The sequence below is a fragment of the Lutjanus erythropterus genome, chromosome 2 (genome assembly GCF_056507025.1).
Source record: "Lutjanus erythropterus isolate fLutEry1 chromosome 2, fLutEry1.hap2, whole genome shotgun sequence".
Classification (NCBI taxonomy): Eukaryota; Metazoa; Chordata; class Actinopteri; order Lutjaniformes; family Lutjanidae; genus Lutjanus; species Lutjanus erythropterus.
The window spans coordinates 36164791-36178789 of NC_139318.1; the positions used below are offsets into that span (position 1 = coordinate 36164791).

General features: G+C 38.5%; 1 protein-coding gene across 1 annotated transcript; it reads right to left on the bottom strand.

The window, feature by feature from the left end:
* Positions 1–1918: 1918 nt before the first annotated feature.
* tnnt2b (troponin T type 2b (cardiac)) lies at positions 1919–13492 on the bottom strand. Its single transcript, XM_084738395.1, has 11 exons — positions 13248–13492; positions 9471–9494; positions 8321–8342; positions 8159–8225; positions 7935–8051; positions 6691–6768; positions 5924–6025; positions 5713–5819; positions 5511–5601; positions 4205–4245; positions 1919–2132 (listed from the first exon to the last, which is right to left on the bottom strand). The coding sequence occupies exons 5-11, from the start codon at positions 8031–8033 to the stop codon at positions 2093–2095; spliced, it is 558 nt and encodes a 185-aa protein (XP_084594521.1). The 5' UTR covers positions 8034–8051; positions 8159–8225; positions 8321–8342; positions 9471–9494; positions 13248–13492; the 3' UTR covers positions 1919–2092.
* Between the last annotated feature and the right edge of the window lie 507 nt (positions 13493–13999).

The window sequence follows — 13999 nt, forward strand, 5'->3', positions numbered from 1 at the left end:
TCAGTTATAGTTTTTAGAAAGAAAGAAAATCTGACTCGGCAGGTCGTCTCCGTGCATCTCATAGGTTAGAGATAATTAACTTGCTTTGCCCGGGGACCACTTTTGCAAAATGACAAAACAATCAAACATTAAGAATATCATTATCTATCAGAAAAAAATGATAACATTATCTTCATGCTATCTTCAGTGCACTAAAGCTAGCATGTTTTGACTCATGCTTGGACATGATATTAGAAACTTTGCAGTTGTCATTTGGCACACCGGTTTAAGACTGGTATGAGGTGGCAAATTCATATATCCATTTTTCATTGAACTGCCTGTTTTTTTCATTGTTGACCTTTCCATATTTGCCATCCTCTCTCATCATTGCCAAGCGGCAAATCCAACCACAGCAGACGGATACAGAAATCAGTTGTCACTGTTGGTTATTGTGGATGAAGCCCTTTCCTAGGAAAAACAGTGTGAATCAGCTTATTTTCATTATGAATTAGACATTGGTTGAAGGGCCACACGGTGCCCTGTCGTAGGCCAGATTTGGGCCACGGGCTGCAGGTTGAGTATCCCTGCCATAAGTTCTCCTACATGCCTGGAAGGGGAGGGTGAAGCGAGCTGGTTTCATTCTGACACCACACCGCTAGATGCCACTAAATCACACACTGGTCCTTTAACATAAATTCTGTGTCTGTGCCTGCAATGTTCAATCTGGAACATGAGCTTGCTTTATTAGACGATAACATCAACACTTTATTTTGCACTGAAATTGCTGTTTTAATATCTTAACATAACATTGTAAAATTGTTTTTGATTATGTCAAATGAATATAGAAAACGGGACATTTTCTGTTGTTAAAGTTGCTAAGTTTAATATAAAACAGCGACAATGTCTTAAGCAGTGATGTGTGTTTACAATTGTAAAGCCAACTTTCATTTTTGTGGTGTATCTTTTTTCTAATGAATGTGTGTGTGTGTGTGTGTGTGATCTTAACAGTAACACTTTGTATTGTCCCAGAAACGTCAGTAAAGCTGCCAGTGATCTACTTTTTGACAAATAAAGCTGAAACTTTGAGTCCATTGTGAGTCATTTGTCATAGTCACTGGTGGATCATAAAAAGCTTTGTCAGACGTTGCTCACATCTTGTCACACCCCTCCAGGTTTTGGCTGCAGAAATGCTTCTGGGGAGATTCGCAACACGTCCTTCCAACTGTTTACTCCACCCTGATAATTTACTATCTGAGGCTTTAGAACAGACACTTAGAGTCAGTCTGCAGCTGTCGTTGTACACTCACTGCATTACATAATGGTTGACCTGGATTCAACTTTGGTCCTTCACAGTTCAATTCATATAATCCACCCAACAGCCACGGGAGAACACTGGGGTCATGGGTTATATTCCTGTTTACGAGGTGTCTGGCACATTTTATGCTGATAGATTTATGTGCATTATGTGGTCATAATAGAAAACTGATAATACTGTGCAGGCACATCAAGCGTGCCTGGATTTTATCAAGCGTGCCTGGATTTCTCAAACAAAAAGCCTGAAAGTGGCCCAATAAAGCGAACCAAATCTGCCAACCATAATAACTGGTATGCCAAAGTAAACTACGCTTCGGTATCGGCATACAGTTCGACCTCATTAAAGAAGGTGTGACTTTAATTACCTGTGAGTCAGTGCAAACTTTAAAGTTCCCACAAGTGAAGAACCCAAACAGATAAGAAAAAGAGGACATCAATTTGTTCAAGATTTTTAATTCATTTCAAGCACAAAATTCTACACACGAGCCAATTAATTAGCATCAACGTCACTTTTAGTATTCTAAAAATGACACTTAAGATTGCATTAGCGATGTTCTCTACAGTCATAATGTTGGGTTTAAATAAACACAAGCTGCAACACATCACCTCATCAATCAGAGATACTGCTACATTCCTGCAGATAAAACTTTAAGAGCTTCTTATGATGTTTTTTTTCGGAATTGTAATTTGTTCTTGCATGTTCAAGTATTGAGAAAACATTAGCATGCGGTTTATGTTTCTTCAAAAATGTTATGTTAAATCAGATGTTGCCAGTATTCCTCAGGTTGATGTCGAGATGTTACTTCCTCAGGCCACGCTTGGTTCTTCCACCCTTTGAACTGAGAGTAAAACAAAAGTCAGCAGAAATTCATCTCATCAGCCTGCAGCACACGACCTGCTAAACCTGAAATGCATATGAACCTTTATGGGAAAAGCATGTCTGTACTGAACCTTTTGTTCTTTTGATTCCAAGGTGCAAACTTCAAGAATTTGATTTATTCCACTGATGCAAATGAGTCATTCTCTGTCGCTGCATTTGAAATGTAAATTATTTTAGGGAAATTCAGTCCACAGAAAGGACATTTCAGACACAGCTCACCATGTGTGAAACCTCAGACAACCCTTCTGGTCTTAACATTTGGATTTAATGTCATTTATCTTTTATTTGAAGCTGTTTGGTCATAACACAATCTGTTTGATCGGGCATCCTGAAACTATTTTTTAGGATGCCTGCAGCAGTGAACACAAATCTTTCTCACTTATGTCTTCACCAAATGTAATACTGTACCGTTTTAACAATAGAACCTCGACTTACGGTTCTTAATACAACTTCATGTCGAATGAACACCTCTTAGTTTTTGTGTGAAAACAAAATTATCTTTGGTATCATTTTTTATAACTCGAGCTCAGAAATAAAACATTAGTTCTTCATAGTTTTCTCCTGCAACTTCATTGGATGCTGTCAGATTGGATCAAAACAAAGTGGCTCTGGGGAATTAAAGGGAAAAGTCAACACTATTCATGTGGATGTCCAGTCAGTGTTGACGGTAAAAAAAAAGCAATAAATTCCTCAGTGTGCACTCTATTGACCAAGAAAACAGAGTTCCTCAGGAAATAAATTCATTCGTGGACACTTTTCAACTAACATAAATATCACATCTTATTCAGTTTTGGACAGTTTTTTTTTAAAGAAAGCAATTATTTTAGTATTGATTAATTGATTAATGATTGCTGCTCTCATATTGAATAATTGTAGCATCACCAACAGGAACAATTATACAGAAATCCAAAGTAAAAAAAAAACTGATTAGAGAAAAACACATACTGTATTTAAGAATTTAGTTTGCTCTTAATCTCCATGCACATAATCATCTTGTGGCTCCTTCCAGGGGTCTCGACCCCCAAGTTGGGACCCGCTGCTGTACAAAAAGCTGCTGCTGGCCTCAGACGCTGAAAGCTTTTCATAGCTCTCTGTCTGCTGTTGGAAGGGGATTTGCAACCAAATAGTTTACTGCTATCTTTATCTACTGTTGCTGCCGAGGTACCTGACCCCTGCACGTTCCCTATGAATACATACAAATACATTTTAGGTGAGACTGTGACAATTTCTGTTTTTTTAATGTTCGATAACAGTGTTCCTGGTTTGCAAAGGCAGTACAATATTTTGCAGGAATAAACTTGTTAAAGTTTGGTTCACAGCCTGAGCGCTCATTGGAGCACATCAGGAAGGATTCACATGATTTGGATGGTCACCGTGTTATTGAGAGCTACACAAACACGGGTGATGTCACACAGCAGTTCTGAGAGACACCTCTCAGCTGCTGCACCTCCGCTGCAGCCCGTCTCCCCTCCGAGACTGAATGCACGTATGTCGTTCAAATGCCCCCCCCCCTCCCCCCCGCCTGCCCTTTGTGAAAAACTCCTCTCATGTGTTCGCCGCTTTTTGTTTTCCCAGTCCTGTTTGGCTGGGCGTACTCAGGAAACTTTAGTCCTGCTGTCAGGCAGCTGGCACAAACAGCTGCTACTGACGCCGCTTCAAACAAATGGAGACAGAGTACTGAGAGAGGCTGAGGGGAAGCTGAAACAGGAGGAGGTGGAAACATGAGGAGGTCGCTAGGTGAACATCAGTGCAGACTTCTTAGTATGAGCAGGGAATCAGTGATTTTTGCTTACTTTACTTTCTGCATTCTTTTAATCTCTGTTGTTTGTATTTCTACCATCTTGATAAAGTTTTATGTAACATGGATAAACTGTCAGATTACAATGTTATGAAAATAGCTGATTATGTCTGGCTTAAGACAAAACACGTTTTAATTTATTGCAGCACTACATTCATGCAGTACAACATGTCTTAGAAGGCTCTGAATAAAATCATTATTTCTGCATTGTGATATGAGCATCCTTAACTTACACTTTCTGATGATCACTGACACGGTTTCTCAGCACGGTGACCTGTGAAAAACAGATATGTTTACAAGTTTATTTGCCTTACAAAACCAAAATGCAGTAAACATTTGGTTGAAACAGAATCTGACTTTTTGATATTTGTTTTACCATTGAAACAAGAGTTGAAACTAAAATGAAGGTTGTTGGACTATAACAGTTAACTTTTAGGCTGGACATTCACTCCGGTACATCAGTCAGAATATTTATTTTATTAATGTTTACTTTATTAACTTCAGTTGAAGGCACAGCAGTTCACGCTTATCCAATAGGAAAGTTGTGAACCTGTGGATCTGTCAGCAGAAAATAAAAGTACACACTTATTGCATATATTTACAATAAATAAGTAGGCTTCACATACACACATGAAAAACTGCAGATAAAACTGCTGTAAAAGCGTCCTGAGGATTTAATTGGCTTTCCTAAGTTATGCCCCTTTTTGCTCAGACAGTTGAGCTAGCTTGGTAGCTATCAGCTTTCTCGTTTCATGTAAAAGCAACATGTAGTCACATCTAAAGTTAGCTAATGTTAGCAAATAGCTAGCTAGCTAACAATTGTTGATAAGCTAGCTAGTTAACTAACATTTTGCTAATACAAAACGCTGGTTAACTAGCTAGTTAGTGAATTGTGTGGATTAGCAAGTAAGGGATGATTATGTAGATTATCTAGCTAGTTGGTTTTACAAACATTAGTTGTCTTAAGATGTGAATAGGCCTATATGTTGCTTTTACATGAGCAACATGTTTCTATGGAGAAACAGACCTTCATGTGGCAGTACCCGCTTTGCAATAGCCAAAATAATTCCTAACATTTGCAAACTGCAGAAACAAAGATAAAGCTAATTGGTAAGATTGCCACAGCTAGTGCTAGGTGAAGCTAAAGTAATCTACTCTTTTCCAACCTGTTAACTGTAATCGAAAACATAATGTTGATGATCCGTATGTGTTCGTTACCAAGTTTATTATTCCGTATACGGGAGGCAGTGAGATGAACTCCATCATGATGGAGAAAAAATGGCTAACACTTGCTGAACTTGCTAGACCTACCTACATCTACTACTTTATGTATTTTCAATGCACAAGTGATCTTTGGCTGAGTTTCACATATGATAACTGAGAAACTAGTTTCTGGTAACTATTGCGTGTATGTATGTAATCAATCTTACTGCTGTGGTTTGTTGATGTTTTGGCCTGTGTCCTAGAATCTGTTCAGAAGCCATGTAGGTGATATATGCATGTTGATGATGATTTTACAGCTTTATTATGTTATCTCACCTCATACTTCTGCTTTGCATGCTTGTACTGAAGTTCAAATTTCTCCGCCTCCAACTGGCGCAACCAGTCCCACAGTTCCTTCGCTTTTTCCCTGTATCACAGCATGAAGCACAAAGTGAAAGCATTTCATAGTGCGCACATCATGATAGTGGTCACTTGGTCAGATTATTTTTAGATGGAATTAATCATGGAAACTATTTACCTCAGACCGTCCTCTCTCATGTGATCAATATTTAACTCTTTACGTCGCTCGCTTAGGATCTTCTTCTTCTTTTCTCGTTCCGTTTGTCTTTTCGGCCCAGTCTGTGTCTGATGATCAGGAGGAGGGTAACTACATGTGATCATGTGCTTGTACAGCACGTTGCGAGCCTCTTATCAGTCAAGATGTTTTAAAAAGTACAGAAAATTATCACCTTGTATCCAGTGAAACTCAAGTTGGACAGAATCATCTTCTTCCTGGCATCTTCATCTGCTTTCTTCTTTGCCTCCTCATCCTCTTTCCTTGCTTTCTCTTCCTGGTGGAAGAAAATGACTGACTTTAATCACTTATCTACAGTGTTTTGATGACTGATGTTGTCTGAATGTGGTTTAATTAACAGCGATGACAGTGTGTCGCAGGTATTGTTTTTACCTTGGCCCTCGAGACAACTACTGTATTGAGAAATACCACTGAAGTGGTTTTAAGAACTTTGCCAGAGGCAACACCATAGCCTCACGAAGTCACTACAGGTGTGTAGTTGAGATTGTTATTTTGACTGCAGCTTGTGCTTATGAGCTGAGAAATGTAGAAAACAGTTCAGTTTTATCTCCACAAGGTTCATTATTAGAAGGTAAGTCCACTCAATTTATGGGAATTATTTGCCTTAAAATACCCAGCGGTCTTTCAAGTGGACAGACAGTTAAACCAAACTTCTTTCTAACAGCAGGTGATTTATCATGGGGTTCTGCACCCAAGGTGTCGTCATGGCAAAATGTAGTTCCAAGATGGGTGTGGTTTGTATCATATCGTACTCATGGATCGGAACATCAACGTGTTAAGTGGGTGTTGCAGCAAATGTGATTTCATTGCAAGATATAAGTATAGGACTTGTCTGGGAGAGGACAATCAAATGGCCGGTTTCTAAAACATTTACCACACAGTTATGATATGATGTGATGATAGTTGTCTAAGTTTACATACAGCTAATCTGTTCTGCCGTTCTCTTTCTCTCTCCGCCCTGATCTTCATCTGCTCAGCTCTCTCTGACCTGCGTTTCTCCTGGAGTAGGAAAGAAAAGAACAGACCAAAACAAATCCCGTGCACTCAGAATGTCAGACACTTAAGTAAAGATGTGACCCTTCCTAAGTCCCGCCCCTTTTTGCTCTGTGCTCCAATAACAGTTGAGCAATCAGTCAACTTTCACTTTCCCGTTTCCTGTACTTAGATAGGCTGTGCGTTAGGCTCGTCTATGTCGAAAAGAAATCCAAATTCTGAAGATTGGTAAAAGATGTTGCTCACAGATAACTTAGCATCTCAAGTTAACTAATGTTCGCAAAGTGCTAGCTATCTAGCTAACGACTGATGTAGATTAGACAGCCAGCTAGCTAGTGTTTTCCTAACATTTACTTCTACTCTTAAAACACAGTGTGTCCCTGCAATGTTGCGATTGTTACTGCAGCGTTGCAGTTACATGACCATTAGTTGCGCTGCTGCTACGTTGTTGAAATGTTCCAAACTAACAGGTATCCGATGGTATTTTTGTAACTTCTACACGCATGACGTTTCCTGTACAGTATATAATGACACAAGCCCCGGGAAGAGCGCAAGGCTTTGAAACCAAGTCGACATAGTGGTCAAACTGACAATGTTGTGTGATGCTTTTTTTTTTTTTTTTTTTTGCATAGACTAACATGCTAACAGGCTAACTAACAGGCTCGCCTCTAACGCTGTATCTAATTTTCTTATTACATCCATGGTCTTACAACAGGAAACGTGGTGACGCTGGAGGAGGTTGTAATAATGAACCTCTTGGGGCAAAGGTGGAGACAGTGTTGTAGACGGTGGTGGTCTGTGTTGCTATTAATTACATGTAGATGGAGAGCCCATTTTCATAATTGACAACATATTTCATTTTGGAATTTCACAAAGCTTTTTGTTATGTCCTGTGGTCGTATCTTGCTTGAACATTTGGCTACACTGTCGCCACAACTACCGGTGGGACAGCACCGTTTAGTCCGAAGCTCCATAAGTGAAATATGGACCAAATGAGCTCAGAGTATCCAGATACAGACAGAAGGCTCTGTCCATATCTATATACACTAAGCATAAACAAGCCTTTAGATGTAACCAGCGTGCTAACAACAGAGCAAACAGGGGCAGGATCATTTGGTTAACATTGGAGGCTAAACATGGGGTATGTTGCAGTAGAAGAGATATGAACATACAATCCGTTCTGTGAGGCTGAGAAGCTCCTCTTCCTCCTTCTTACGCTTCTCAAAGTGAGCTTCGATCAGAGTCTGGAGCTCTGTCAGATCCTTCTCCATTCGTTTTCGATGAATGTCCTTAAATTACAGGAACAAGTGGAACAGTGAGCTAAGATTTTTTTCCAACTATCTGCCCAAAAGACGGTCTGCAGGTGTAACTTTGACCAGTCCTCAGATGAACTCACGTCAAAGTCCACTTTTTCTCCCTCTGGGATTTTGGGAGGTGCCAAGGTGGGCAGAAAACCAGGAGCCCTGAGGAGGATGGAAACATGAAAATCTTTCCATCTTAGTACGTCCCTCATGGAGAGTTTTGTCTCAGTTTAGATATTTTTATATTCTGTTCTTACTTTGACTTGGGCCTTGCATCTTCTGTGAATCCATAAAAAAAGAAAAAGCAAAGTTATATGCTTAGTTTATAAGGCGACAACAAAACATAAACCTAATTTTTCCTCTTTCACACACACAGCATCTGTACTCCTAGACTCATTAATGTTCTGATTTGGGAAACCACATTTTGAGTCACTATATCTTACTGAAAAAATTTGCTGAAGTTAATTCAACCTCACTGAGCCATCGCTACCACTTGGCTTTGGTACATTATGCCAACAAAAAAAAAAAAAAAAAAAAAAAAAAATCCACTAGACTAGAGTTCACCTCTGATCAGGAAGTTGGAAACAAAAAAGTTACTCCAGACGTGTAATTTTTAAAGGTACGCAAAAATTTCTTTAGAGATATTATAGTTTAAAGGTCTTACTGAACAGAATTATGTAACAAAAAATCATAAATAGTCTAATAAGGGTCAAATAATTCCATGACTGTGAAGCTAATATAATGTAATTAAAAATATATTTTCTATGAGATAAAACAAACTTCTGATCATTCATTGTTGTTAATATGAAACATCTAATGTTATTCCATTGTATACATTGAATTTTTTTTTTTTTTTTTACTGTTTAAAAACATGCTCATCCAAACAGGTTATGTCATTTCATGATGTATGAAGCTAAAATTTAATATTTACTACAAGAAAAAACAAAACCTTGTGATCATGCATTGTTGTTCATATGATACGTTTAGTGTTATTCCATTATATATAAGCTGATATAATGAAATAACACTGTTTTAAGCAGGCTATCCAAAAATAGTTTACTAACATTTAATGATAAAGACATTGATGCTAGGATAAAATTTACATTTTTTATTAAATAATTTGTGCTGTAGCATCTCCACAAAGATTAGCAACTCTGATTTATTCCTTTATTATACAGGTTAACTTTATTTGTATTTGTATTATTTGTAAATATAGTTTCATACTTTTACCATGAAGTGATGCTCGACTGTTTTGTAGAGGCCTATATTTAATACTATGGTGTCTGTTAATAAAAAAAAAACACTGATTGTTTATTGATTGATTATTGCCGAAAGGAAAAAAAATGCATTTGTTCCATTTCCTTTTTCAGGGTGAGAACATTCAAGGGTTATATAACCTGTCCATACCTCCTTCATTTTCCTCGCCAGCATCTGTGGAAAGATGAGAGGGGTCAGTCTGACGTCAACTTTGAGTGATGCAGAAAAGGTGCAGAGAGCTGACGTGTAGACAATGATGCCCTACAGGTGACTCCCAGCTAAATTAAGTCTTTAAAAAACATAAACGGGTGTAAAAAGGTGTTTTAAGCTTGATTTAAATGACTGCTGTTGTCCAACATCTTAGTTTCGACAGAATATCAGAATTTTTTGTGCACGTTTTTATCACTTTAATACTCTAAATCTCTCCTACACGTAAGAGCTCTATATGTACTTTCATTTTATATTTAGGTAAGACTTTCTGGTTGAGCGAGTCGGACCTGTAACGCAAATAAACCAAGTGTCACGGTTGATTGACGCACGTTCACCTGTGGCTGGTCTCTAATTTAAAGGTTGTCATTAATGGTGGAACTCGAATGACCTCAGTCACTCAGTAGGTGACTAAGGAGTCACACAGCCGACTGTCTTCTGTCACTGCTGATGGACTGGAGACAGACAGGTATGTGGGCGTCTCTGTCTCTGAGAGTCTAGAGGAGACTGCCTTAGATTATTGACCAAGATAACACATATTGTTGTCTACAGGGAGGCAGAGAGTGAACTTCAACTGCCTGTCATAGTAAATGTTTTGCTCATGTTGTCATCACTTATTCTTGAGTGATAAATAACATATGAGACAGAGAAAGATGACGTTTCGCTCGGTCACAGACATGAAATTCTTATTTTCTGTACTGATCCCAGATCCTGGTCCTTACATGGTATAAAAAGAAAAAAGAAAAAGAAAAGAAAAATGGGTAACTCTATTTGAGGGCTGTGAATAAGACTGACATGACGCTGTCACCCTCCAGTCCTGAGCCTTGATTTTATATACATTAGTAATTTGTCCTAGTTATTTTAGATAAGTACTGATGAGGATAAAACCTAAGCAGTGTTTCTGAACAGGAAGTAGTTTTTGAAAAAAAAAACGTCCTCATGTGGGGGCAGTGGGTTTATTATTTTGCTGTATTACACAATAAGGTCACCAGTGTGTAACTGAACGTGGCTACTGCAAAAAGGAAGCTGGAAACAATGCTACACATCTAAAATCCCTGTGATTTTGTTTGTTTTGTAATTCCCATGCTCCGTATTCCAAACCTACTATTTGTTCTATTATTGCATTCAGCAGGCTTTTTGCTCAAAATGCCTCACATAAAAAATAAGATCAGTGTAGATTCATTTGTACCGCATGCAAGAAATGTTGGTTTCTTCCTGAATCTGTTTCCTTTCTTTTACACCTCCACTTTGCATGAACAAATGTTATAAACTCCCAGTATCCTCAAACAAGTACTTTCTAATTAGCAGCACCGCAGCTTCTTACTGTTGATAAAATTGTCAAGTGTTTACACTGTGTCAAAATACAAATGTTATTAAAAATAAATAACCAAGTTTCAAGAGCATGAAACAGTCATAAACATTCATAAGAGTCCATCATGTTCACGACAGGTGTCATGTCATGGTTATGACAGTCTCATGTCAATCTTATGCATAACCTCTTCTCAAATTCTTGACTTATTGACTTTTTATATACTGTATTTACATGATGTTGGATTTATATTTAGGGTTTTTTTTGTTTTTTTTTAAACCACACAGAAAACTGGAAATAGAAACATCAACAATAACTGTATTTTCAACAAATATACAGGTACACAGCAATATATTCCTTTTATGCACGTTCACTAATACTCTCATTACACTACATGGTTGCCTATGAAATAGATATGTAAAGTCATATCTATTTTATTGCTGGCATGCAAACAGATATTAGCATAAGCAATACTACCTTCCACATCCTCCTTCCCTACAACCTCTTCCACCTCCTCCACCTCTTCCTCCTCCTCCTCCTCCTCCTCCTCCTCCTCCTCTGCTACCTCCTCCACCTCTTCCTCCTCTTCTGTGCAAAGCAAGCATGTAGAGTTAGCAAGCAAACAATGTGACAGTCTCACACAGCATAAATCAACATTATTTCTATGTGTATTTTTGACAGTGCCTTCAAAAAATGGGCCACACGATCAGTGTGCTCACTGATCGCGTGAGTTTGATTTTAAGATATGAACCACTGGAAAACTGGTTACCTAAGTATGATGTAGACTTGCAGCAGAGAGAGAGTGTTCAGGGTGAGAGTAAGAAAAAAAGTGTGCAAATATGGAGATGCTGACGTGATATAAATTTTTCTTTGATAATGAAGTGTAATGTTCCTCTGCAGTCCTGTGGTTTGTGCTGGTAATGCATATTTGCTAGCCAGCTGTTTAGCAAGCGACTTGTTCTAATAAAAACCCTTTAAAATAAAAGAAAATAAATAAAAGATTTGTAGCTTTTTTAAAAGACACACTTGCATTTAAATATTCATTTTTAAATGAAGATGCACAGATTAAAAAAATAGATTTTGCAAAAATGACAGTATACTAATTCCACCAGCTTTCACACAGTTGCATTTAGCTCTTGCACTACTTGCAAAGTACTTAAAGTGCTATCTTTTATTGTTCCCAACATTGCTCTCCTCTTTGGGCCTCTGTGGGAAAAAGTGACACTAAGCCTTTAGTCTGAGTCCCTTCGGCCACTGAGGGTAACTCAACCTCTTTCCGCTGCAAAGAGGGTAAGCCAACCTGCATTTAGAGGACGTCTAACAGGCATAAAAATGAAGGTGGGTATTGTGCCTCTGCTGCTATCTTCCCCAAGGTCCTCTACTGAGAACATAAGCTGACCTACATTGCTCTCTATCAGCGACTCTGCTCCGCATGGAGGGAGACAGGTGCCTCTTAGTTTCAGAGCTGCACAGTGGCCCACATAGACAGCCTCACAAAGAGGACATAAATAGTGGTACGACCCTTTATCTCTTTGATGGTGACCCATTGCACCATTTGAATTGAAAGGACAGATCCACTGGGATGTTCATACAAGGTGAACTATCTCCAGCCAAAGACAGACAGGACTGAGAGGACGAAGGTCAATCCTGCAGCAGAGCTCCAGGACAGCAGCTGCCTCTACAGTGGCACCAACACGCCAAAAATACAGTATGCTGTGTGTGGTGAAGCCAGCAGCTTAGCAGATGAACTGTGTTAAGTGACTAAGACTATTTAAATGCAAGGCTCAAGTGTGTAAAGCAGGTAACAGTGGCAGTGAAAATACAAGCAGCTTCTAAAAGAGTAGTTCTGTAGTTCTGTTATTTTTAAACCTGGGACTTATTTTTTACATATCTTGGGGTCTAAATGACTGATAGGTATAAAAGATTTTGGAATTGGTCACCTTAGCCAGCTTTAGTGGACATACTTTTGACGGCCGCATTTGCTCGCAAGAATTACATTGCAGCCATTGTAATCTGTTTTGAGGCTGCTATCTGAGGCGATCTACTGGACCAGTTTCAAAACTTTTTGTGCCTAGTAGCCACACCAAAATATGTCAGAATAGCTCCAGGTTTAAAAAATACCCAAATTACCCTTTAAAGGTGGGCAGTTCTGGAGAAAAATAGCTGCTTGTTGAGTCTCAGTCTTGATGCTTCACATTGGTGGTTGTTGGGACATTCCCCAAGCATTAATCAAAATATGTAGTTTTTGATAAATGCAAATGCCAGAAATATAATAGAAGAAGAAGAGGTGGTTCTGGTGAATGAAACTCAACAATCAACCATCTGTCTGCAGAAACACTTTAAAGTTGATGCATTCAGAAACAAGGTTTTACACAGTTTTCATAGATATTGTTTGTATTAAAGTTACATACCAACAATATCCTCGTCTTCTTCACAGCGTACACACAGAGACACGTAAAGAGCAGAAGTCAGCTACGGCAGTGTACGTCACAAACACGGGGCATGAACATAAATGCATTTCTGATATGTATGCATGCAACATAATCACAACATGGATGCATTTTTGTCATGTGAAGCAGCTGCGCAGCATCCAGCCATGAAGTCAGAATTTCTTACTGACAACAAGCAGCTGTATGAATCTGCAACTGAACAATACACTTCAATTACAAACTGTGAAGACTCACGTCGCCCACATGTGTGAGCTGACAAAGTGACTTACGTGGCCCCCTGAAAGAAGAAGAAAACACACCAAAAATATTTTGTTAAAATGGATTCCATGTGTGCTGGCACGCCTTTGTTATCATCACCCTCCTCTCTGCAGAAGTTATTTATTTACTCACTCATGTGTGGCTTCTTCTGTGTCCGACATGTTTAGGATGCAGCACCTGCACAAGAAAGTCCAATTCAGAGGAGTCAAACGAGCGTTACTGCATCAACAGCCTGAGGTGATATAATAATACCAAAAAAAACAAAAAAACATTCAGGATTCTGATCTTTACTCATTAACTTAATCTAAATATTTAAGTTTTATTATATATTCAAGTCAATTAAACTTAAAATTTCTGGTATTTATTTTCAGAACACTTCAGAACTTAGACACATATAAACTTAGTTTTAGTTTAGTTATGAACTATAATCTTTTGTTTACTTTTCTCCTTTATAT